General features: G+C 39.4%; 1 protein-coding gene across 4 annotated transcripts in view; it reads right to left on the bottom strand.

Annotated features, from left to right (window-relative positions):
* chchd6a (coiled-coil-helix-coiled-coil-helix domain containing 6a) overlaps window positions 1-25771 on the bottom strand; it is a 111968-nt gene that overhangs the window by 28660 nt on the left and 57537 nt on the right. For 2 of the 4 annotated variants that reach the window (XM_022209328.2, XM_022209327.2), the window contains 2 exons: window positions 24449-24519; window positions 9253-9388 (listed from right to left, as the gene is read on the bottom strand). In XM_022209328.2, coding sequence (XP_022065020.1) covers window positions 9253-9388; window positions 24449-24519 — 207 coding nt within the window. Of the gene's footprint in view, window positions 1-3426; window positions 3465-8081; window positions 9049-9252; window positions 9389-24448; window positions 24520-25771 lie in introns of those variants that run through there. The other 2 variants (XM_051949663.1, XM_051949662.1) reach the window with 2 other exon arrangements.

The following is a 25771-nucleotide window of genomic DNA, read 5'->3' as shown; positions in this document are numbered from 1 at the left end:
AGCTGACATTGCTTGCATTCAACAGCCTGGCAAGTCTTGTTTATTCTTGCTCAGAATAAGCCTTAGTTTTATTCTATACGAACAATCCTTTCTGGTCTTAGAATGGCTTAAATGTAGCTCTACATCATTGCTTCCTCTAGATCAGGGGTCGGCAACCTCTAACACTCAAAGAGCCATTTCGACCCGTTTCCCACAGAAAAGAAAACACCGGGAGCCGCAAAATCCTTTTGGCATTTAAAATGAAGACAACACTGCATATATCGCTTTTTTACCTCTATGCCCTTGTTAATCAGTCGTGATTAATTAATTACAAAGCCTCTAATTAGATAGATTCATTTTTAAATTGTGTCCTTCCACTAATATTTATCTTAATGTCATTTTTGCTCCTGGACCTCATATGTTACATAATGTTAGCTGGAACTCAATATTTTGCGAATGTCTATTTAACTTGTAAAATCTATTTATCTATTTATCTTAAGCTAATAACTTTTCTCCGGTAAGTCGCTGCCCTATTTTCCAAGACGACACTCCTCTGACTCTCTGACCTGCTGCCTGGACATCGAGCCGTGTTCTTGCGAGTAACGTGTATCACCCTATCATGAGTACTTTTGACTCAAAGACAAGACGTGTCTTTCTTGGAGTGGAGCTTTAATATACAGGCTTGCCATTCTTGAGTACAAAACGATGTGAAACTACAGGCGTTGCTTCTCCATCTTCTCTGCATCAACTTAGCGCTCTCATGTCCCGGGGGAAAAAAACCCAGCAGCACATCCTGTGGAGTGACACGTCAAAATAAGAGCTGTAATTTCATAATAAAACTCTCTATATTAAAATGCATTGAAACGCGCCTGAAAGGCAGAACAATTTATTTTCCAAAGTTACAGGGAGCCACAACAGAGGGCTAAAAGAGCCGCATGCGGCTCCGGAGCCGAGGGTTGCCGACCCCTGCTCTAGATCGTGTGAATTTAGTTACTCTCTGCTGCTCTTTCCACTCACCATTTCCCACTCATGGCAGCTTCAGGTTAATAGCCCCCCTACAACTCTGTTCTAACATTGTTACACAATTCTACACTACAAAAGAGCAAGTTGTAACACTGATGTCATTCAACTGGGCGCGTCAAAAAGGTTTAAAACTTAATTTTAATTGGAGGAGGTCTTTAATCAAATTCTTCGAAATAGATGAATTTTGTAAGTTTATAGCTTGCTATGTGTTCATAAACAACACTATGTGACAATGAGGCCTTTTTTGACCTGAATTATCAAAGCTCGGAGAGCAACAAAGCTATGTGCAACTTTAATCCCTTAACAGGAACCCCTTTGCAGCTCAAGAGGTTGAGCGGGCGACCCATAAACAGGGGCTATAGTCCCTGGTGCAGCGCTCATTGGTTGGAGTCCGACCCATGGCCATTTACTGCAAGTCTGTACCCCACTCTACCCCCAAAGTTTTCTGTCTCTCTCTTCCCTGTGCACTATAATAAAGACAAAAAGGCCGAAAAATAACTGAAAAAAAGTAACCCTTTGCTTGAATAAAAGTAGATAAAAATTCAAAAGGATTTTGTTAGTTGGACTTAAACCTGTGAAAACAGTGTTTACCACATTGTGATCCAACAAGTATGAGCCTCTGTAGATGAAGGAAAAGTAAGAAACTACAGTTTTGCTGTGTGCACCTCTTGCAAAGCAATGAACTACTGCTGCTGCTGCTATTGTGGTTGTGGCATTGGTATCTTAAAATGGTTCATTCTGAATCGTGTTGATTTGTGCTTTCAAATGACGATTCTGAAAAGGACAATGCCATTCAAAATACAGTGGCTGTCGATACTTCAGCAAGTTTTGGTTGAACTTGAGAGGGCAATTTGCCACAGAACAAGGTCTACAGATGTGACTCATTTCTTACAATGTGGTTGCATGCACAGTGTGGAAATGTTGAGTGCATTTGCATCAACCAGTAACTATTTAACACACATACTGGTATGGCATTGAAGTGCTAGTTTAACATAATTTTTTAAAGGTGTTTTTATGTTTCAAAATTAAAGACTCGACAAGTAAATGATTACAGCATGATGCGGACAAAATGGCTGTGAAGAGATAATGTTCAGGGACACAAAAACATGCAGGAATGTTTCTGAATCCTTTTCTCAATCATTCTGCTGCCTCTTTGCACTCAGTTAAATGTTTTGTCTTCAGATTTAGTTGAACACTCGGAACTCTCTGACTCTACCTCTCTCTTCACTCTTCTGTTTCCCTCACTCTCTCGCTCTCTCCAGTCTGATCAGCAATTTTTAAGTTTAAGAGTTACTCCCTGGGTATTAGACCTAAAGCCTGCTATGTCTGTCCTCCCCAGCAGGGCTTCAGATATATAAGCACCTCAGTAGTTGGCTTTGCTTAAGACAAAAATGACGGCATTCAGAGTTTCAGATGGTCTCAACTTGCAGCCTTTACTTGCATCTGTAATTAGACATGGTGCAGTGATAGACACCTCTCCATTCATCATTTAACTAACTACACACTATGAAGTCCATCCCAGCTGACTTGGGGTGAAGACAGGGGACACAGAGACAAACAATCACACTCACATTCACACCTATGGACAATTTAGAGTTACCAATTAACCTGAGAATGCCTTTGGACTGTGGGAGGAAGTTGGAGTACCCACGCATGCACGGTGAGGATTGCCAACTCAATGCAGAAGGATCCCGAGAAGGCAGGGACGCAAACCAGGGATCTTCTAGCAACAAAGTGCAAACCATCAAGCAAATGTGCAGCCCTCCCCAACATCTCTCTGTTTTTCCAAATCTTGTTTTTTTTTTGTCTTTGCTACTTATATGAATCCTTCATCTGATCCTTTTCCCTCTCCATTTACATTTTTACTGTTTATACAGGGTCTGTTCTGTACTTCTCTGTGCCGAGATTCTCCAAATGACTTCTACAAATCTCTTTTGTACCTCTTTACACTGTCTCGTATGTCTATCTCCCTCCTCTTGCTGTCCTCTCTATTGTGAGCCGAGCCTCTGGCATTGATCAGAACCAGGCTGTCTCTGAGATTGGCACTAAATGACTTCAGAATCCCACCAGGCATATAGACTGTGTGTGTGTGTGTGTGCGTGCGTGCGTGCGTGCGTGCGTGCGTGCGTGCGTGCGTGCGTGCGTGCGTGCGTGCGTGCGTGCATTCACATCTGAGGGTGAGGATAAATGACCAGAGAATCCCACCGAGTGTCTGGACAGTGTGTAAGCGTTACATTTAGCAGTGCTCACGTCAGGCTCTGCCTCCCAGAGGATAATGACTAGAGGTTGTCTGCTCCGTCTCTGCAGGCTCTGTGGGATCCTCCCCTCATTTGCCATCAAACACACGCATGTACACACACACACATAAAGATGGTAGCACAACTCAGCAGGGAGAAGTCTGCGATATGCAGGCCGGGCCACTGACCTGCTGTGACACTGATCAAAACACATCACAGTCACTTCTGTGGAAAGACAAACAGGAACAGGAGCAAATTCTTTCCAATTAAGTCGTCTTTTACTCATTTGCAAGCTCAGAATTAAAAAGTCATCATTTGCTTAATTTCACCAGTCTGGACCTCCATATTTTATTTCAACAACTCGTTAACTAAAATAAGCAGTTGCAGTGCAATATCTGTTGATTGACACCAAAATTTTTGAAAAGATTCAAATTTATATCCGTACTTAAGAGGACACCACTCATCAACTCTGCTTATTGACAAGAAATTAAAGAAAAATTCCGCAGAGTTCACAGCAGACAAACTTTCTTTAAGATAAACTCATTTAATATGCATTACTCTGAGAAGGAAACAATGTTTGTCTTTTTCAAATGGACATTTCCTTCCAGTTTGCTGGACTCCAAACATTGACTTTTTAAATAATTAAATGTGAATCATAAACATTGTTGCCTCAGTTTTAACTTTATAAGACCAAAAGGTGATTGAGTATATGAGGTCACAGGATAGGTCGATGAAGTTTTAAGGCTGGAACCAACTGTTCATTTATAGATTAGTACTGATACCTTAGAAAGACTAAATTTCTATCACCTATCTCTGATTCAAAACAGAAGCTAAAGGCCAGTATAAGGCACATGTAAATCTATCAGGAATGAAACAGCCCAAAAAAAGGACAAATGTACCTGTACTGAATTTAATGTGAAGTGTAGGACTAGATTAGAACCACAAAATGAAACACTGCCTTCTGTTGCTCTCATATTTTTAAAGAATAAAAACATATGTTTCTGATCTCTCTTGCTATGCTAGCAGCTTGATCAGTAGCTTAATTTTGGACTATGGTGTCACTGTCTAGTCAGTGGATTTAATCTCCCAATTGAATCTTTAGCTTGAAATTTTGCACCGTTATTTTATTTATGCAATTATAACATCAACATTTAAAGCAGTCAGGACATAGCAGTTGCTTGTAGGTCTGTAAACACATCACTATCATAGCAGTCAAAGTGGAAAATGTCAACTTGGTGCTATTGGCAGTTCCATTGAAAATAAAATACACTGCCTGTCCAAAAAAACCCACAAAAAAAGTCCCCACCTAGATTTAACTATGCAAATAGGCAAGAGTCTTCCATTGGATAATTACTGCAGCGATGAATATGTTTCAGCTGCAACAACTTATTTACCCCTAGCTGATGCAGTGAGGAGCTTCTCATGTCTTAAACAACTGTGAAGACACATCCTGTGGTCATAGAAAATATGTTATCTGTGTCAGATGGGTGAAATTATTGGTCTGCATCAAGCAAAGAAAACAACTATGAAGATTGCTGAAACTATTAAGATCCGGTTAAGAACCGTCCAATGCATTATTAAAACCTGAAGGATAGTGGTGAACCATCATCTTCGAGGAACAAATGTGGTCGAAACACACTCTTGGATGATAGTGATTGGAGATCACATACACGTTTGGTGAAATCATATCATAAGAAACAGTAAAACTCATAGCTATGTTTTGTAGTGAAAGTAAGAGCATTTACACACGCACAGTGCAAAGCTCTACGAAAACCACTTATCAGTGAGGCTAATCAGAAAAAAATAATTAAATTTGCCAGATAGCATAAAGATTGGACTCTGGAGCACTGAAAGAAGGTCATGTGGTCTGATGAGTCCAGATTTACCCTGTTCCAGAGTGATGGTCACATCTGGATGAAGTGATGCACTCATCATGGCTAGTGCCTACCAGCCTGTGGGGGATAGGGTTATGATCTGGGGTTGGTCAGGCTCAGCAACGTTATGTTCCCGATGGCACAGGCATCGAGATGACAATTCCAGGGTTCAGGGGGCTCACATTGAGAATGAGTAGATATCAGGGAGCATCAGACATCATTTTCACACATGGACTGGCCTCCATAGAGTCCAGACCTCAGCCCCATTGAGAGTCTTTGGGATGTTCTGGAGAAGCGGTCTGACTCTCCCATCATCAATATGAGATTGTGGTAGAAAATTAATCCAACTATAGACAGAAACAAATGCTGTGGCACTGCAGAAGCTTATTGAAATGAAACGATGCCACAGTGAATGTGTGCCATACTCAAAGGTAAAGGCTGTCTAACAAAATACTAGAGTGTGCAACTTTGTTTTTTGGATGGGCAGTGTAGCCCTGCTTATGTAAATAGGTCCAGAAAACACAGACACACCACAAATTTATGAATCGCACTAATACACTAGGGAATCTTTTGTGTACATAAAGCAAATCACTTTAACATTTCATATCTACAATGGATATCTTTTGCATATATTTGTAAATTAATTCTTTCTATTCAAAAAGAACATTTATGATATCCACAACATCATTCTCTCGAGAACAAATGACATCACTTTTGCCATTTATGTGTACAGAGTTTCTCATTACCAATATCCACAGTCGCAGGTATGTGCAACTGAATTCTGACATGTTCTAAAGTTTCTGATATCTAAAGGTTAATTATAACATATCATAATTTCATTTGACGGTATCTTTAATTTTCCTCAATTTAAGTTAACTATATTTTTCTTCAAAGCAATCTTGAATGAAGTTTGAACTATTTAAAATAACAGGAAGATATTTCAAACTAAAATCTGCCGAGTCAAAACGGAATTATATATGTCCTGAATTAGAGTTTTGATTAGATGAAATGATGTTACAGACAACATCAAGTGGGAGGCAGTGGTAGCTGACTTATCAAACATAATGGCAACAGCAACCAAACTGCATATGGCAATGTAGCAGACAAAGGCTAAAGCTCCAGTGAACTTCAACCATAAGTCTCTAATAAACGAAGCTAACGGGTGATCTTATCCACCACAGCAGTCACTATTACTAAGTGTTTAGATACTTTGCTGGACGAATATCCAATGGAAGGCCTTGTACGAGGCTCATACACAAAAATTATAACTAGTCACAATGACAGCTGAGATATCTGCAAATACTATTTTCACTAGTCAAAAATGCATTCCAGAGATCTCCAACTGTTGTTTCAGTTAGTAAAAATTACTTTGCTGATATCTGTGATTTTAACTCCAGTAACCTAGCAACTAAATGGTAAAAGAGCTCGCTATGTATGTGTGCCTGTCTGTTCTCCTCACATCTTGACAAAAACCCATTTCTTCTACTTCAAACTTGGCAGGCGTATTGCATTGGACCAGATAAAGTGCAGTGTCAAGTTTGAAGTGGACTGGATGAATAATAGCTGCTTTGGGGGTCCTCAGTCACTCCCAAACAGGCAGGCTGAAGGTCTACTAAGTAACCCTAGATTTGAGAATCCTGTCACACATCAAAAGCAAGTTTCTAGAATCCAGTCATAGATGAAAGATAAGATTCTAGAAGGAAGTTATCTGCTGTAAACTGTCTGTAAACAACCAATTTAACCACTGACAGCAGGCACTGCACTACTAAGTACTGATCATTGAATTCTCATTTCATCCAAAAAAAAATGTTTTTAAATATAAATAAGTATAGCATTGACTAAATATGTTATTTTGCTGTTTTGTTTTTCATGCTATTACACTAAATAATATCACAACCTATGCAGCTTCTGCTCTACAGGGGAAAAAAAAAAGTTATCAGTGATAACCAAACTAACTGCGACAGCTTTTAAAGACACAAAATGGAGGAAGAACTTTATAAACTTTCAAACTGACGGGGTGAAAGTCAGGGAGATGCCTCGGGGGCCAATCAAGAGGAAAGACCTTGATGTGTAGGTTAAAGCAGGCTGCAGTGTAGCAAGCTATTCACGCGCCACAAAACACACACACGTACACACACACACGTATTGTGTATGATCTGCTGTAGTCTTTTAAAGGCTGTCTTCAAAGAATCTTCTCCTCACTCCTCGTTATCTCACACCAGCTAATATGAGGAAGAAACTTTCTCACACACACGCACACACATACACATGCACAAACCATGCCAGTCCTTGTAAGGTCATCAGACTCTCATAAGTGTACAAATGTAAGAAGGCAAACATCACTGTGTACATAAATGCGTATTTGTGTCTGCATGGTGTCAAACACGACACATACAAAGGTTCGGATACAAGTGAAAGTGCACAAACACATATAGCGATACACACAACATTAACACAACAGCACTGGAATCAGTGTTCAGCAAGCTGGTTATCACATGTTGTATTACTGTGTGCCAGGGGAAGCCTCAGTGCCCCTGAGCAATGCAGAGAAGATGTGAGCAGAGACTGCATGAGGCAGAGTAATACGCCATTCGGGTGCATGATGAGCAGCTATACCTTCAAACGCCTCTACTGCACAAACTTTGGATGTGCAAGCTCCCAGTATTCTGTCCTCCAGCTTCCCCTCCTCCTCCTCCTTGTATATTCTCTCTAACGTTCACTGAATCTGTAACTGCCGCAGCGTTGCACGCAGGAACTCATCTTTGCTTCTGAATAATACAACAGTAGGTCCAATTGAGTATTAGCGAATGCTAAAAAGTAAAGTACAAAGTCTAAATTTTACTGAGTGCATGCATAAGTAGCGGTTCCTGTGTGCTTTTCGTAGCACACAGGAATTGACTGTTCAAAAACAGTTTGAAAGTAAAAAAAAAAAAATCCAATAATGTAGATTGTTAATTCATCAGAATGATCTTCTTTGTACTTTTTATTCCAATTAGTTGGCTAAAATACAGAAAAGCTATACATTTTTTTTCCCTTTACTTCAAATAAGCTGTTCAAGACATTGTGAGAGTATGTCCTCCCCTTTACTGTAAAGGGAGATGATGTTTAGAGCTTAAAAAAATAATGCAAATACACAGAAAAAAAAATCTTTGAAGAGCCGGGATATTATATAATCCCATTTACAGTCAAACACAGTCAACAGCGTCTACCCTCCTAGAATTCTAATGATGAGGCTGCAGACATTACTGCTGCATCTGACTCCATGACCCTCTCTTGTTTACTTGAAATCAAGTAAATCACTTACACACATTCTTCTTCATTTCCAAGGCACACATATACAAATCTGTTTTATTCACTATGATATTCAGAAAACATCAAAAAATGCAATATTTTGGTTTTAAATTCTTTTTCTGTTTCTTCAAACTATTCTGTGCCTGTAAACGACCTAAAATTAGAAGCAAACTGATGACGGATGCAGGGACAAGGCGAACTACAATTGAAAACTTATTTTATAGCAGCAGTGTTAATGTTTGAAAAGGTGTCATTTTCTGTACCTTTAGGAAAACAGGTTGGTTCCACTGGAGAAATTGTATTTCATACTTTTACATCAGACAGTCACTCTAAAAGACATTTTTTAATGACAAGACTTCTCAGTGTAAAAACTTAAAGTGACAGCACTCAAAAACCTATCAATCTGATTTTTTTTTTCTTTTGGTCTTTACCTGCCCCAGAATAAACTCAAGAACATGAGAAAAAAAGAGAATTTCTTTCTTTTACATCAGAAAGAGTGCTGCTCTAAAAAAATAACAACACGTCTCTCTATGGAAAACTTCAAAAGCCACCATTCAGACTAGAGTCTCACGTCCCAAACTTCCCACAATCCTTGGTTCTTTGAAGGGCACGTGAAGCAGGTTGATTTACTTGATATACTTTAGCTGGAAAGATATTAATAAAGCTGTCTTCAGAAATGAATCTTCATAATTTAAAAGTAAAAATCTAACATTTTCATCAGTAGTTTCATGGGTGTGCTGACACTACAATTATAATCTGTGATAGTAGTTCTGTTTCAGATATTTAACCATTCACATCTTACTTACATTTTAAATTCCATCTCTTCCATATTTAACAAAAGTGCTCACCTTCTTTGCAGCATTGATACACTGCATGTATTCTTTGGCCAGGTCTGAACACCTTAAGGTCTGGTCACTGTTCTCCTTGTAACAGCTTAGAATCTGAGCCTGGAGGCCAGAACACACCGGTTCTGTACTACGAGACCTACAAAAGACAGACAAAAAGATACAGAAAGATGGAATTATGAACTGAGTGAAAAAAGAAAACATACACTCTAGTGTTTCACAGTGATAGGTTGAATTTGATTATGAGAGGAATTTATGCGAAAGTAGAAGTTGCCATAAAAAAAAAAAAATTAATCATTCCGTTTGACCTGATTTCATCAGATAAGCCAAGCCAGCACCTTACACTCTGTGTCTTGTTCCTCAAACCACTCCTGAACAATCTCAGTGAGGCTAGGAGCATTATCTTGCTAAAAGAAGCCACGACTATCAGGAAATATTGGGGTGTATGTGATCTGCAACAATGTGTAGATAGATGTGACATGTCAAAATAACAGCCACATGAATGCAGAACCCAAGATTTCTCACCTAGAACAACCTTTCCCCACAGCACCAGACTGCCACCGCCATGATCCATTAAAGGCATTAGAGGAGATTTAATTTCCTACGACTTTGAACGTAGCATGCGCATGCATCTCCCTCACCCCCCTCTAACCTCCCCCCTCTAAACATTTACGAAGAAACGCCCCCCTTCTGAAACTTGCGTAGGACTCGTGAAGTTGTCTTTTACGGCTGGGTCCCCCTGGATCTTTATCTGCCATTATGTAAAAAAAGATGAGCAAAACAAGTCGCCAGCTAACTACGAAGCTATACCAAAGCAACACATACAGAAAACACGTAAGTCCAAGGCGTACGTAATCTACGTAACTAGGCCTGAGCCGGAAGATTTTTGATTGACAGGAAAGGGAGCAAACCAAACGCCTCGGTCCGAGCGCTGTGATTGGCTGATGTTTTTCAGGTCCTGCCATGTCCACAGTTGTTTTTTTTTTAATTATTATTATTCTTTTAGAGACCATACATACAAGTCCACTAAAGGCCAGTATATTCATTTTATGTGAATCAGACAAATTAAACAAAAAAAACCATCCTCCATAATGCCTTTAACCCAGGCCACCTTCTTCCATCGCTCAATGGTCCAATCCTGAGCCTCACCTGCCCATCGTTGGTGCCTTCATCTCTGTGACGCAGTCAGATACACAAGCTGTCGTGCGCTTTGTCTTCTGATACAAGTTTTCAGCAGTTTGTGCTACAGTAGCTCTTCAGTGGAAAACACATGGGTCAGCCTTTGCTCTGCATGGATATCAATGTGCCTCGGATATCCATCACACCCTGTCACTGGTTTATCTGTTGTTCTCTGGATCACTGTAGTAAGTACTAACCTACATAAATGAACACCCCAGAACCCTTTTTAGAGATGCTCTGACCTGGTAATCACAGTTTGACTCTTGTCAAAGTTACTCAGATTGTAGCACAGCCTTGTCACACTGCCTCCAAAACATCAACTTCAAAAATGTACTGTTTGCTTGCTGTTTAATATATATCACCCCTTCACTGGTGTCACTGTAACCGGATAATCAGTGTTGTTCTACTCAGCTGTCAGTTGCCGTAATGCTGTGGCTGTTCAGTATATATGCATGTAAAGTTTCACAAGAAAATCTCTGGTAAAGCATTATCTGACTATTTTTATACTGACAACCAAAACATTGTTTTGCTCTTTTGACCAGCAATTTTACCATTTTTGTTCCCTCACACCACTCTCATTATGTTGTTTTTTTTAACAGCAGCACACTGCATCTTTCAGCAGAAAAGCTCTAATAACCCACTGTGCACTAGACAGTTAGAAACTAGTTGGTAAATGTGGTGATGCAATTACCAGGAGCTGGAGATGGCCAGAAACACACCAGAAAGGGTAAAAGCAAGTGAATGCTCGACATCTATTCATCAGGTTACCTGGCAAAGTAATGACATGCTAGTGTTGTTCACAGCTCATTTCTGCAGTTTTATAAGGTGTATCATGTCAGTACAAGCTCAGTTCATTTGCAAGGTAATTCATAATTAATGCTATATGTTTGTAAGAAGAAGCCTTGTTTCAGTAATTTGATTGCGTTATTACTTATGTGACTTTGACTGTTTGTTCATGACCAACACATCCACACTATGATGAAAATACCGAAGTTTCCTGTTCATCTGTTTGAAATATTTGATTTCTGTTTTTGTACAATGGCTTCTATCAGCCAGCTGTAACAGAGCACTGAATAATATTTGACAAAAGTAAGTTTTGTTGTTGATTTTATTGGGTTTTGTGATAATAATAACATCCTCATCTTTCCTTCACATGTATCTTTGCCATAACAGAACAAAAGAAACACGGAACAGAAAAAGAAGAAAAAAAAACATTCAAAAGAATAGTCTGATTAAAAGAGGCAAGACAAAATCAAAAAAAAAAAAAAATCACACCTACATTTCGCACAACCTGTTCAATAACATCAGGGGTGTATTGTACGTGCTTCATTGCAAATCATACAATTAAGGCTAAATCGCATTTAATTGAGTGGGTAGGATCATTTTGATCAAATATAGCAGAAAAGTGTGCTTTGAGAGATTGAATTAGTTGCGCTTAATTTGATATGTGGGCTGTATTATAATTGGTCTTTGCCTGTCTATCTGTGTGATTGTTAACTATGACAAGCTCGCTGCCTGGGTGCCTCACTGTAATGGATTCTGACTGATTGAAGCAGAGACAAGCAAGTTATGTACGCCCACGCAGGTACAGACAGGCACGTGTAAAAATGCACACACCCACACTCACTTTGTAGTACACTGTAAACAGAGAGCAGCCTTGTGCGCACACGCTTCCCCACATGCCGGCACGTCGATCTGTGTCCCTGCATACGCACTTCCTCTGTGAGGAGCATTTAACACCAGATTTAATTGAAAGCCAAATTAAAGCCTCTTTTTGGCTTCGACCTACGGAGGAGAGATGACCCCATCGTTTCAATTACAGCATATCCATATCCACACCGGCACAGACACACATTATCATCAGCGAAAGTATCACGGATGGAGTGACTGACTTTATCTGAGCATGGTAATAGAGGTTAAAGAGGAAAGCGAACAGAGACTGACGGGAAACATAAAGGAAGGAAAGGGATGAAAACAATGAAAGGGATTGAATGAATCATCCATTGGTGTTCTCTCAGAAGCCCGTTTAAAAAAAGATGACGGCCTATCAGATTACTTTGTTCCCTCAACAGCCTCCAACGGTTATCACGCCTGTTAAATCTATCTTCTTCCACTTTTGTCTTCTCTCCAACACGGCCTCCTTTCGCGCTGTCTTACTCCCTCACTCACCCCCTCCTCTACTGCCATCACATTAACAACATAAAGAGTACAACACCAAAGCACGCCATCTTTATCTCTCTCTCCGTTTGAGGCCGCAGAAGATAAGGAACTCTCCTTTAATTTGAAATAAATGGGCTTCATCAGGGAAGCCAAAGCCTCCTGATAGTGCTACGTGGTTTATTAAAGGCGCTTGAAGCAGAAAATTGGTTCAGCAGCGGCAAAAGCTAAAGCTCTGTCCACATGCTACACCAAATTGAAGGTGAGGTCTTAAATCAACAATATTAACTGAGCCGCTTACAAAAATAAATAAAAATAGAGAAATGGGAGGGGATGAGGTAAAAGTAGCATCCCTGACAGCCCGTTGAGCCATGTACGGGGCTGTTGTTGTTAATGGGAGTGTGCTGCGAAAGCAGTTTAATGTGTATGGAAGCAGTCATTTTTGGGGGAGTTCTCCACGCATCTGTGACCGGCAAATACAACAAAACATAAACAATAAGATTAGTTGCTTAATTAATGGTGCTGCCCATTATTTTTAATCTCCGGCAGCGAAGGCAGACGCGGGCGGAACACAGAGGACTCAGACTTGCGGACCACGCAGCTTACCAAGACAAAGAGAGGGAGAGAAATGAAAGGGGAGAAATTGGAAAACGGAAAAGACACAAAAAAGCACCACCAACTACAAAAGCCTCTGGCAAAGCTACAAGACTGATAAGAAAGATGCTTTTATCGCCCCTAAACCATGCTTCTCTTAGAGTTAAGAGTGATGTTTTTGTGTTTTCCTTAATGGCTTTGGCTAAACATATGAAGCATTGTTTGTCCTATGCACCATTTTATTTCTATCCTGTCAGCTACAAAGTATTGGTATCTCTAAAGTGTTTCAGGCAAGTAATTAGAAAATCTTGTAACATCTCACAAGAAGTAAAGCCCAAAGAGGAAAAATGAAGAGAATCCAATAATGGGACTTCCTTGGGAGCTGACTTGAGGAAGTGTGGAACATCTTGAATGTGAGCTAGCACACAGACCATACTGTATGTTAGAGCACGAGTTTTGGCTTGCTATGCCAATGTAGTACATTTGTTCCAGTAGTGCATGATATTTCAATGTTAGTAGTGTTAAATTATTACAGAACAGTTGTGCAAAACCTGCAGAATTGGATGGCCTCTCAGATGGCAGCCAAGTAGCAATCTACCCGTATTTGGTAGCTACTTTTCTTTACAGTAGTAAAGTCCCATTTGGTCAAATGGAAGAAAATCCAAACAAAGAAACGGTATTGACTCAAATCTCCTTATTTTTTGCTTCACAACAATTCCAAAGAAATCTAATAATAAATAGACCCTGTGCACGTCAAAATGCTAACTTCCGGGTTCTGACCGGGAGGGCTTATAGGTCCTTCCGGAGGCTATTTCGCAGCATGGATAACATGGAATCAAAAAAGAAAAACACAGTTTTCTTGGCAAAACAAAAAAATCAGATTTCAGCGTGTTCAAGGTCGATATGGGAGGTACTGTAGTGTACCATTATGTTCAGCTTCTGGTGTTTATAACGGTTCTGTAAGCCTTCACCGTTTTCCAAAAGACCGGCATTTGTGGGCTCAGTGGATTGCCAAAATTAGACGAAAAAAAATGTTTCACACTGAGCTGAGGATCGGGAATATTAGTGCATAGTCACTGATCAAACAGCAAATATCTGATAAACTATAACAACAATCCGTGCACTCTTCAATCATTTGTTATTCCGTTTTGACACAATCAAATATAGAGGAAATCCAAGCATTTATTTGTCATTTTGTTCAAACAAAACTACAAATATGAAATGTCTTGCTGAACTCGACTAAGTACCAAAGACTAAAGTGTAAAGTGGATTCTTGTAGCTAACTAAGCAAAAAATAGTAATGTATAAATATTAGAAAATAAAATGATAAGGTACATGTTTGGCAAGCCCTACAGTTAAGCGAGCGCTAGTTATGTAGGATGCGATGCCACTTACCTTCAAAGTTATATGTGTACTGGGATATATAAAATTTGAATCCCTTTTCCCATTTGCTTTGAGAAGCTGACGAAAAATCATCAACGAGACGATAAACATCGTCAACAGAAATTTTAGGCAAGTTGCCTAAGCATCTGGAAAAGTAAAGTGTACTGCTGGCTTCTTCCATTTTGACAGCGCTGTAAGCGGGACCGGAAGTAACTGTAGCACCCGGAGTTTTTCCAACCGGAACTAGCACATGCTATCATGCACAGGGTCTATTGCAGTGTAACCAAACAGAATGATAAGAGGCTCGCTAATCGAAACCGCTTTAATTAAGTCACCCTTTCCAACTGCACTACGTGTGGTAAAAGAAATAATTCAAACAATAAAAACATTGTTACCTACATTTGTAATAACATTGTGATTCATGAGTACATTCTGAACAGCTAGTTTTAACCCTCGTTTTCTCAATTAAATTAGATTTTGTTTACATGCCACCAGTTCACAACATACGTCATCTTGTAGCACTTCACATAGCAAAGTAAACAAATGTCAAAGAAAGCCAATAAAAACAAAAACAGTAACTTCGGTACGGGACATTTTTTGACGAGGCATCTATAGTACACTTATGTTATCAGCCTCAAATGCGGAGACGTGCTGCGTGAAGTTTGAAGCACATCGGAAGAGGAGAGGCTGTTTGTGGAGTCTTCTTCTGACCTTTGGCTGCCTGTGGGTGGATCCCTGTTGCTCGTCAACATCATCAAGGCAAGATTTCAGAATTTTGCCTTAGACAGAAGACCTCAGAGTTTAACTACTGACAACAGGTGCTCCATTAGTATCGTAAATGGAATGAATCTGGACACAGCCTATAATTTAAGATAATGACAGAGAACAAATTTTGGACAGGGGCTGTTGACCAGCCTGCTGACTGGACCCTGTGGTATATCATTAAACCCTGCTTGACAAGATCAGATGTACTGTTCTGACTCTGCAAGCAGCATTTACAACAGCTGGACATTTTAGCCAGGTGAGAAGCTCTGTACCAGTCTGTATTACAAGCCACTGCTTTAGAGTAGTGACAATACTGGAAACAGGGGAGTACCAATTTACTTGGTTCCACTTAAAACAAATGAAAGAAACCCTTCAAAACTATTGTAAATCACACTGTAGGTTCTCCTTTGTATTTGTATCCGCATTGAGAAGAAGGAGCCTTCATTTATCACTCTGAAATTCTCTATTTTTCCACATACCCCAGGTTGTTATAAAGTCTGGGTCAGAGTGCGGTGTCAGTCATAATGAGGTGTCCCTTCAGGGGTCTTGAACCACCGATGTCTGATCAGAGCCACAACTGTCCGAAAGAGAAAGGATTTAGACCCAACACAGGTCTTTTGCTGGAATCCAAACTGTTTTGTTGCAATTATGTGACCTGTGCAGCAACAGTTAGGACATCAGGCTACAGCATAGGCATGAAACTGGTTTTGATGTTCTTACACAATTCTTGGCAAAAGAGACCATATATATATATATATATATATATGTGTGTGTGTGTGTGTGTGTGTGTGTAGTTTTTCTCTATTGGATAGGTCCAACAATGACAAAATGTTCAAGAGAACTCAAGGCTGTGAGGGAAAGAGGTCCATCCTTATCTACTGAGCCAGGAAATGGGATTTGACATGTTAGAAAGTCAGAATTCCTAAACAGACTTCTTACCATTATGGTTTGATTAATATGGGTGTGGTGGTGAAGAAGGGAAGAAGAGGGATGATAAGAGAGAGAGAGAGGAGCAGGAGAGGTGAACAGGAAAACAGTTACAGAGAAAGGGTTGCTGCTTATCTCTAGCTTATAGCTTGTATGCACCTGCACCTTGACAGCTTTTCAATTGACTGAGGGCACACATCCTCTTCTACCCTATCTTGTATCTCTACATTCCTTCACTCAACCTCTCCCATTTCTCCTTTCCTATCACACCCGCAACCAGGAAGAGAGGGTCCTCTATATTCTAGCACTCTGACTGCACTTTGTCTCTCGTAACCACTCAAGCGGAGGCAGAGTACCCCATTCCTTCTAATGCCTCTCACTTTTGCCTGTCCTTCGTCAGTGCTAAATCTGTGAATTTTAGGTTTTTAGGTCTCACAGTAGCTTCAGTAAAATCACATCTTCTACACACTTTGTACACAGTATGAAAATTTTCCATGACCTCAAATTGTTTTGCTGCCCAGAAATAAGGCAAATTGTTCTACTTTTTACAGTCATATAGTCATTTACAGTGGTAAACCATTGTGAAACATCACTATGTGTATAAAACTATATGATATTTTCTAACATTCACATATACATCGATCAGCCACAATGTTATGACCACTGACAGGTGAAGTGAAGGTAAAGTTCATATCGTAGTTCCAAAGAGAGCACTTTTGCACACATCGTGACGTTGATGCTGAAACAATAAACTACTACTTGTACTGAATAAAGTTACGCATTCTGGTAATCCAGGATTCTATACCGACGCATAACTATACAATGCATGCGTCTGTCCATTTTCTGACTATGCTTCTGGGGTTTGGGGCTTCTGAGAACGTACAAGTTGTAATACAGTGCATCATAGAGCGACTCGATCATTTCTGGGAGTCCATAAATTTACTTCAGGTTTGGCCATTACTGGAGATATGGGATGGGAACCTCCAAACATCAGACATAAATGCCAAATGCTTTGCCTTTGGAATAGATTGGTGAAGATGTCCAATCAGACAATCACAAAAAAGATATTTATTTGGGGCATCTCCAGTCGTCACCATTGGGTAAATGAGCTAAAATCTTTATTTCATTTGAGTAAATCATCATGTATTTTTCACGATAGGTTATTCTGTGATATTCAGGAGATGATGAGTAATTTTTTTTTTTTATGTTGAGAGAAAAATGGTCTGTTGATATTTGGTATAAACCAAAATTCTGAACTTCCTGTCTTATAAAGGACAGAAACAGTGTAGAACTTTATGTGAACTAAGCAAAACACAGAGATTCCTGTGTGCACAGCTACGCTCAGGAACACTACCACTAGCTTTAGAGGCTGGGAGGTATAAAGCTGCTCCAGAGAAGGACAGACTTTGTTTGTTGTATAATTTAGGTGAAGTTCAGAATTAGGTTCATTTTATATTTTACAGTCCTGTATACAAAGATATCAGGGAGGTTCTTTTCAGTAAGATGTCCTCTGTTTATCTCGATTTGTTTTGGTTGGATGACCATGAAAAACTTGAGTTATGTTTTAGAAGGGGAACCTTTTTCATGGCAGAATTTCTTTGCCAGGCCTCGGATAAAAGGCAGCATATTTTGTTTGAGAACTGGCCGGCAGAATAATGTGTGTTTTGCATGTATTGCTGCAATGCTAGTATATTGGTGTCTTGTAAATTCGTGAGGGTTGGGAACGTTTATGTGCATGACACAAAAATAAAGAAATCAATCAATCAGCTACTGTGCAGCATTATGTTGTATCAGTCAAAGGTCACACAGTTTTCATGGAATTGTTAATTGCTCTCCTTCAGGTTCAGCTTCCACAAACAATATTGTCATTAAATATAAAGCCCTAAATACACAATTAGAAAATGTACTGCAGAGAGAAATATTTATGCATTTTGTTACAGGAAAAAAAAGAATAAAACATCTGCAAGAGTCCAGCTGAGAGGAAATTTTGCAGTACAAGCAAATGTTTTTTTGTACAAATACTGAAATTACAACACATGAAATTCAAGGAAGATTCCAAATCCAGATGAGCAGCATGTTTAAACAAGAAGCAAAATGTATTATGCTTATATTTCTGTCAGCAGTAAAGGTGATGACACACTTACCTTATCAACATCTTCCTTTCCATTCAAAAATCGACTTGCTGTGTAACTGTGTTCCTCCAGCCAGATAGAGTTCAGGGGCATGTATTGGCCAAATATGAGGTTTACCTGGGTCTGAATTTTGTCAGCCAAACACCATGTTTTTGATCGGCTTCTCTCTAACTGCACAACAACAATTGCTAAGTAGTCTGCTTTTCACTTAGACTCTGGACTTGGCTTGTCAATGTTTCCAGCCTTATCGCCGAGTGATCACTCAGAGTGTAGGCTGGTATCCTCTGACATAGTCTGGGAGAATCTGACAAAGGGTGGCTATTAAAGCTAGTTCAACTACTACTGTAACAGACAGCTGGCCTTGTTAAAATGCCTTGGATACTGACCTGAGGGGTCTGACAGGGGTATCTGTCTGTCTGTCTCCAGCTTGCTCTCATTCTAATACTCTATCCTCTCAGGAAGGGGCTGTCTTCCTCACACTTTCACACACGGAATGCATCCAGACTAAAAGGACCACTGTTTCCCTCCTCATGCCTCTTTCATTCTGTCAGTAATTCCACAGCTAGGTAGCGCCTGTCAAGTTAGGAAATGTAAAATGGCTTTGCTAAGTGGATATTAGTTTGCGGTGTAGCAATCGCTCCATCAATGCAAGTCAATTCCAGACATTCGGCTGCACACTGCTGCTAACACACGTCCATCTTTTTGTAGCAGCTGATAAATAGATTGAGGGCATACATGTGGTGCACCGGTCATGAAGCTGAACTTCTCTGAACTATTGCACAAATCTGTTTGAGTTTGCTTCAGAGCTATCAACTGATTCTCTTTACAAGACCATATCTCTGTTTGCCTTTAAGCGTCTGTAGTTCCACCCAGGCTTAAAAAATAATCATCTGTCACCACTGGAGCTTTAGGGTGTTCATACACTACATATGATATCAATGGAAGATTTACTGGTGCAGACTTAAAGGTACGCTGGGTTCTGTGGTGAAGGTTACAGCTGTATCAATGAGTTTTGCTGATGCAAACCTGAGTCTTATGTCCTATCTATAACATGGCAAAACTCATGGTTCCTTAAAGACTGTAAGACTGTATAGCAGTGTTGATCAAGATGAGGCATCCAAAGTGTGGCTGAGTGAGATGGTCTGTCATGAGAATGAAAGGCTGCAGAACTAGGAGCGATCTAGTATTAGTTAGTCTGACAACAGTTTTCTTGCACACTTTTGAATTTTGTTCTATTTTTCTATAATTATAGTATAAGTCTGGAGTTCCCCCTAAAATGCCATTTTCTCTTGTCCCAACCCCTGATGACCAAATTGAATATCAAACAAAACAGTTAAACTGAAATTTAAACCTCCTTTTTTTCCATTGTTGTCTCTTGTAATCGTGGGAACATATTTTTAAACAACATAATATTTAAAATAATAATTATCATGCATGGAACATGTGTCCCACAACATGCACACAACCCTGTTAGCATAACTTTATCATAGTAGAAGAGGGAGTAAACAGTGAATCACACGATATGCTGGAATTAACACCATCAAACAGTTTTCCAAAAGAATGCGTCGAGCAAAGCTATGCCCTCTCTTCTATTTTTTAGATATTCAAAATGTTGTCAGACTGGATTGAATGTCTCACTGTACCTCAGACAACCCTGTTATGCACATTATCAGGATAAAACTAATTATTTTTACCTTTTCTTTACTTTTTTATGTCAGTAAGTTTGTCCTCTTGGTTATCAGTAACAGCTCGTTAAATATCTAGTGTCAACTCCTGAGAAATAGCTAACATTAGCATGGATTAGTAACATTGTTACTGTGATTAGAGCAGGGTTAGCAAACAACAAATAAAACATGGAATAAAAATGTTACCACTGATGTGGAAGCTGAGCCAATCAAGCCGCAGATACTTTGTTACCTATTATTGCTGAATATGATGCAATTTACTCCAAATATCTCTCCTAAAACAGACAGATGAAATTACTTTTAGAAAGCTGGTCTGTGGCAAAGTTCTACTGAATAATAAATATGTATATAGAAATACGTAATTGGCAAATTTGAAGGGTTGGACAAAGATTCAATGTGAACAGAGAGTAGAGAATGATAGGAAAATTACTGAGGCTGTTCTGTTATGCTCCATTGAGTTTGACATTTTAGAGCTACAGGTTGCAGACTTTCTTCCTCTCTCCATCTTCTTTTTTTCCCTCCCCACACACACACACACACGACGATGACACACTGGCTCTGTGCTCTCTGGCTTCCACCCACCCAGAGTGCTGCCAGCCAAAGCCCCGTTTTTGCTCTAAGGATTAAACTGTGGATTAACACATCACACACATGCACACATCGACACACATATCGGCACATAAATACGCAGTCTTATTTTACAGTAGCTTTGTACGGCAGCTCTGCACTGAGTAGAACTTCAGTCAGATAGTTTAGAGCATAAAACCAAGGTCCGTCTGAAGTTTCTCAGAAATGATCAAACTGAAAATGTGTTTTTACAAATATTAGGCATCTATCAGTTTCTGATCTACATCTCTCTATTTAACTATATCAGGATCTCTGCATACTCTAGTGGAATTTTAAGACAACTCTGATTCAAACCAAAGCTGCACTGATTACAGTGAAAGCACAATATAATTTTCTTTTTTTTTTTACATGGTTTTAATTTGTGTTAATGCATAGGTTCAAAAGTCACTAAATTACTGGTTCCAGTGAAGCCCTTAGGGCATTTCACACCCCATGTTGTTTGGTCCAGTGGAAGTAGACTAATTTGAAATAGTCAGCAGATCTGAATACAACAGTTGCACTTGATTGTGAAACACAACAAACATACAGAAACCCTTTGAAGGAAGTGGTCTTGGTCGCCTTCATTTGTGGTAGAAAAGTGATCCTATCTCAAGCTCACCTGACTGCAGGCCATTGTCTCTAAGTTTTAGGATCCTGTAACCTTGTACACTTCTTCCAATAGGATGCAGATGAGTGAAATCAACAGGTTCGAGCAGCTCGTGGAGGCTAAATCGAGTCATTTATATATATATATATATATATATATATATATATATATATATATATATACATACATACCGGGCTTTGCAAAAGTTCTGTTACACTCGGTTTCATGATCTTTAGAGACGTTTACATGTCGGAGTGAAAAATTCCATTTAATAAACTGAAAGTTCTACCTTATAGGCAGGTGTCCTTAATACAAATTTTTTTCTCCGGTGAAATTGTATCAAGATGGAAGTCAAAAGAGTTGAGATATCTGCTCTCCTTTGTGCTGAACATCAGCCGGATGACCGTCCACAGAGTTGCGGAGAGGCTAAAGAATGGTGAAGATCTTTCAGGTCTTCACCATTCTTGAAAGATCACTGAAAGATCTTCACCATTCTTGAGCCTCTCCGTGACTCTGTGGACGGTCATCCGGCTGATGTTCAACTGCTTGGCTCTGTCAGACTTGTTGTGGCCAGCATGAAGGAGAGCAGATATCTCAACTCATTTGACTTCCATCTTGATACAACTTCACCGGAGAAAAAAATTGTATTAAGGACACCTGCCTATAAGGTAGAACTTTCAGTTTATTTAATGGAATTTTTCACTCCGACATGTAAACGTCTCTGAAGATCATGAAACCGTGTAACAGAACTTTTGCAAAGCCCGGTATGTATATGTATATGTGTATATATATATATATATATATATATATATATATATATATATATATATATAAATGACTCGATTTAGCCTCCACGAGCTGCTACACACTACTGTTCAAAAGCTCTTTGTCTATTCTGAATGCTGTGAAAAAAAACACCTGGAATCAAGATCCAGGTGGCTCACTATCACTGCTTTATAATTTTCTGGCAGCAATCCTGTAATGTATTTAGACTTGTCACTGACTTGCCTTTCGAAGTCTTGGATAGAAGGATTTTGATGATTTCATGCTATTACCTGAAAAAAAAACAACAACTAAATCCTCACTCATCCAAAAAGCACAGTGAACAACAGTAGGCTTATAATCTAAGCCAGCACAAATTTGTTGAATAATGCAAGAACAGGAGAACACTGGATGAACCAAAAATGTAACCAGGGTCTCCGTCAGTGTATTGGAAGCTTAGTGACCCAGCACTGGGGAAGACGTTTTTAAACTACAGCGGGACACCTTAGATGGCAACAGATATAATTTCTGAACACTGATCACTGGCTACATCTAACATTCACAGCTTCACCAAGTCAACAACGTGAGTCCAGCCTTGGGTTGATGAAATGCAGTGAGCAAGCACCCTGTCCTCAGTACAGTCTAACAGCTGCCCTTGTGAAGTTGTTAGAGAAACTATAGGACCCACATTCATGTTGTCATCAGTCTGTCGCTGGCTCACACCGCCCTCACCATCAAGACAGACACTTGGGAGCAGAGGTGTACTGGCCCTGACTGTTTGCCTGTTATTTGAGCTGCACATGAGAGCATTCTTGCTGTAGAACTGGGCTCATTCCAATTACTACATGATCCAAATAGTCCATTATTTAATTTATTAATCAGTAGATTCTTTGACCATCAAAACAGTCATTAGCTGCAATGCTAATACTGAATTACCCAGACAACAGTGTAAGAGAAGATTATAGCATGAATGAGAGCCTAATCCACTCTCTAGCAGCATATAATTGACCATGAAGGTGGCTCCATACAGGAAGCTGGAATCATTTTATCTTCTCTGATAAAACACTCACGGATTTAGAATACCCTTCATACCCCTCCACACACAAAACATCCCAATGAGCAGAGGATTAAAGGTATTACTGTACAGAATTCCCCAGAGGTAAGATCACCTGGTCTTCAGTATCAGCACAGATCAAAAATGTGGCGGCATGCCTTTAAATCGCACCATTATGCTGGTCTCACATTTCTAAGCTGCTGATAACAACGCATAATCGCTTTAGTGCTAACTACACTGACTACAGTGTTAACACACAATGAGCAATAGAGAAGAGGTAGCTTTTTGCTTTTGGTTTCATCTAGAATTAACTGACCAGACGTGTTTCAAAATCAGAAACTAGTGTACGATCACAGTTCTCCTCTGGTGGTCTCAGAGCAGTGAACAAGTTTTTGTCACTGCCTTTCCAATTTGCTTGTTTCTTAATGAATGAGAGTAAAAGGGGATGCAATATCTGTGCAGCATGAGCACTAAATTAGCAGTTATAATATCTTTTCTCATAAATAGTTTTACCATTTGCTTTTGCTTTCACTTTAATTCAAAATTTGGCTAACCTGGGGATTTGATCGTGGGATTTGGTCCTCTCAGTTTCCTTTTAGCATCTCGCACTTACAGAGCGAGATGCCCTTTAGATGCACAGAACTACAAAAATAAGATCTAAGTTGTAATTTTGATTAATGTAAGGTTGAAATGTGTTATCTGCCATCAGGAAAGCAACACAGTGAAGGACATGCATGAAGTCGTCATGTTATTTTGTCCTCACCTATACATACTTGCATCTTTCAGCTAGAGAGCTCAACAGCAACTCAAGGTCTGCTCTTTAAAGTGAATTACAATCGTGTTTTGGCTACAAACAATTATCTATCTTTTCTCAGCTGTGGCCCATTACTAGTCCAACATGAATACTGAAGATGGGGAAATATTTTGTTGTTCAATTCAGCTTAATGAAAGCAGACAAATAAAACATTTACCACATCAGCCAGTTTACTTGTGAGAATACATCAAAGTGGTTAAAAACAAAGGAACAGAAAATCCCTCTCAAGTGCTATTTGTTAATCAGTTGTGTACATACTCATGTATATATGTAAGTTGGTTGGTGCTTGTCAGAGGCTCCTGGGAATAATACCTCCTTAATTTAGATTGCAAATTAGTTTGTCAATGTGTATGTATGCATGTATGTATAAGATGTGTATGTCTTTTTTGTAAGGATGACTTTAAGTGGGGACATTTTGGTCAGACATCCCTTTCTGAGACACCTTCAGAGAAGGTGTAGAGGGTTAAGATCTGGTTTTGTGTCCAGAATCAGGTTCAGGTTAGGGTTACAGTGAGGGTTATATGTGTGTCTCACCTGACATTTGCTTCCGTCTTGGAGGCAGCGTGGTGGAATTCCTCTTTGCTCTGCTCGTATCTTTCCAAATTCTACAACATTAACAGAAACAACAACAGGACACAAACACTTAGCATCAGTAAAGTGAAACATTTGGTTTCTAATGTGCACATTGGTGTGTCTTACTTTTTTTTTACTATACTTGTTTTGCTATTGTCTGTATGACTCCAATCAGAATGCCACAAATCATGGCATGTTTGCCCTTGATGCCCTTATCATTAGGTGACAACATGACAAGACATTTGGTGATTTTGGCTAGCAACACGGCAACTTAATGGCTGCAGGAAAAAAAAACACACTCCAAAAACAGGTGATCAAGACAACTTCATGCTTGCTGCATTTCCTTAAATCCCCAGTAATATCTCTGCCAAGTTTAGAGTAGATTGAATGAACAGTTGGCGAAGATCGGACATACAAACAGACATGGATTTGTATTTTTTTTAAGATGCATTTAGGAGCACGTCGAACAACAGGCAAACAGTGTTGGAGGATCCGATTTTGAGAAGCAGCTTCATGCGGAACAAGTTTTTGCCCAATGCAGCACCTGAATGCTGCAAGTGTTAAACAATGCGCTACTGTCTGACAACTACATATTTTGTGTTTTTACTCTGTGGTAACGTAGAAGTGTGGAGACCTTTTGAGCGTATGTACAAGGATGTTTGACAAACAAAAAGGAACATAAAAAGATGTGATCACTTTTTAAATGATTGCTATGGATTTATTTTTGAAGCAATGAGTCCAGTTAAATGACACACAGAGCTTGATTTTCTGTATAAATGTTTTAATGCACCATCAAAAGGAAACTTCTACTATATCATTTTATTAATCTTTTTTGACAGAATATCTTCAGTAATAATTTTCTGCACTGTCAACATACATTCAACATACCAGCCATTAAATTTATCACAGATTTTAAGCAACCCCTCTTCACTTTCTAGTAGTGTAGCTTCCTTTTGTCCTGCGTCTTTCTCATTTCCATTTTGTGTCCACCTCAGATTTGAACAAATAACATGAATTCATTCAAATTCCCCGAACATAAAACTTAAAAATATAATGGAAAAGTTGCGGGGTTGGATTCATCCTGAGGAATGTTTTGCAATTCCAGCCTCTTTCAGTGGAACTAAAGCTCAGCAGTGATGAGTTGCATTACTCATACATTTAAGAAATCGTGATTTCTGACTTTGCAGCTTGCCCGGTGAGCACCAAATCCCAAGCAAGCAGGCAGTGGTATTATGATAAAACAAGCAGCTAATCCACAACAACTGCAGCCTCTCCTCTGCTGAT

The sequence above is a fragment of the Acanthochromis polyacanthus genome, chromosome 6 (assembly GCF_021347895.1).
Source record: "Acanthochromis polyacanthus isolate Apoly-LR-REF ecotype Palm Island chromosome 6, KAUST_Apoly_ChrSc, whole genome shotgun sequence".
NCBI classification, from domain to species: Eukaryota; Metazoa; Chordata; class Actinopteri; family Pomacentridae; genus Acanthochromis; species Acanthochromis polyacanthus.
Note: the sequence above shows the minus strand (reverse complement) of the source record. Positions and strands in the feature narration are given on the sequence as shown.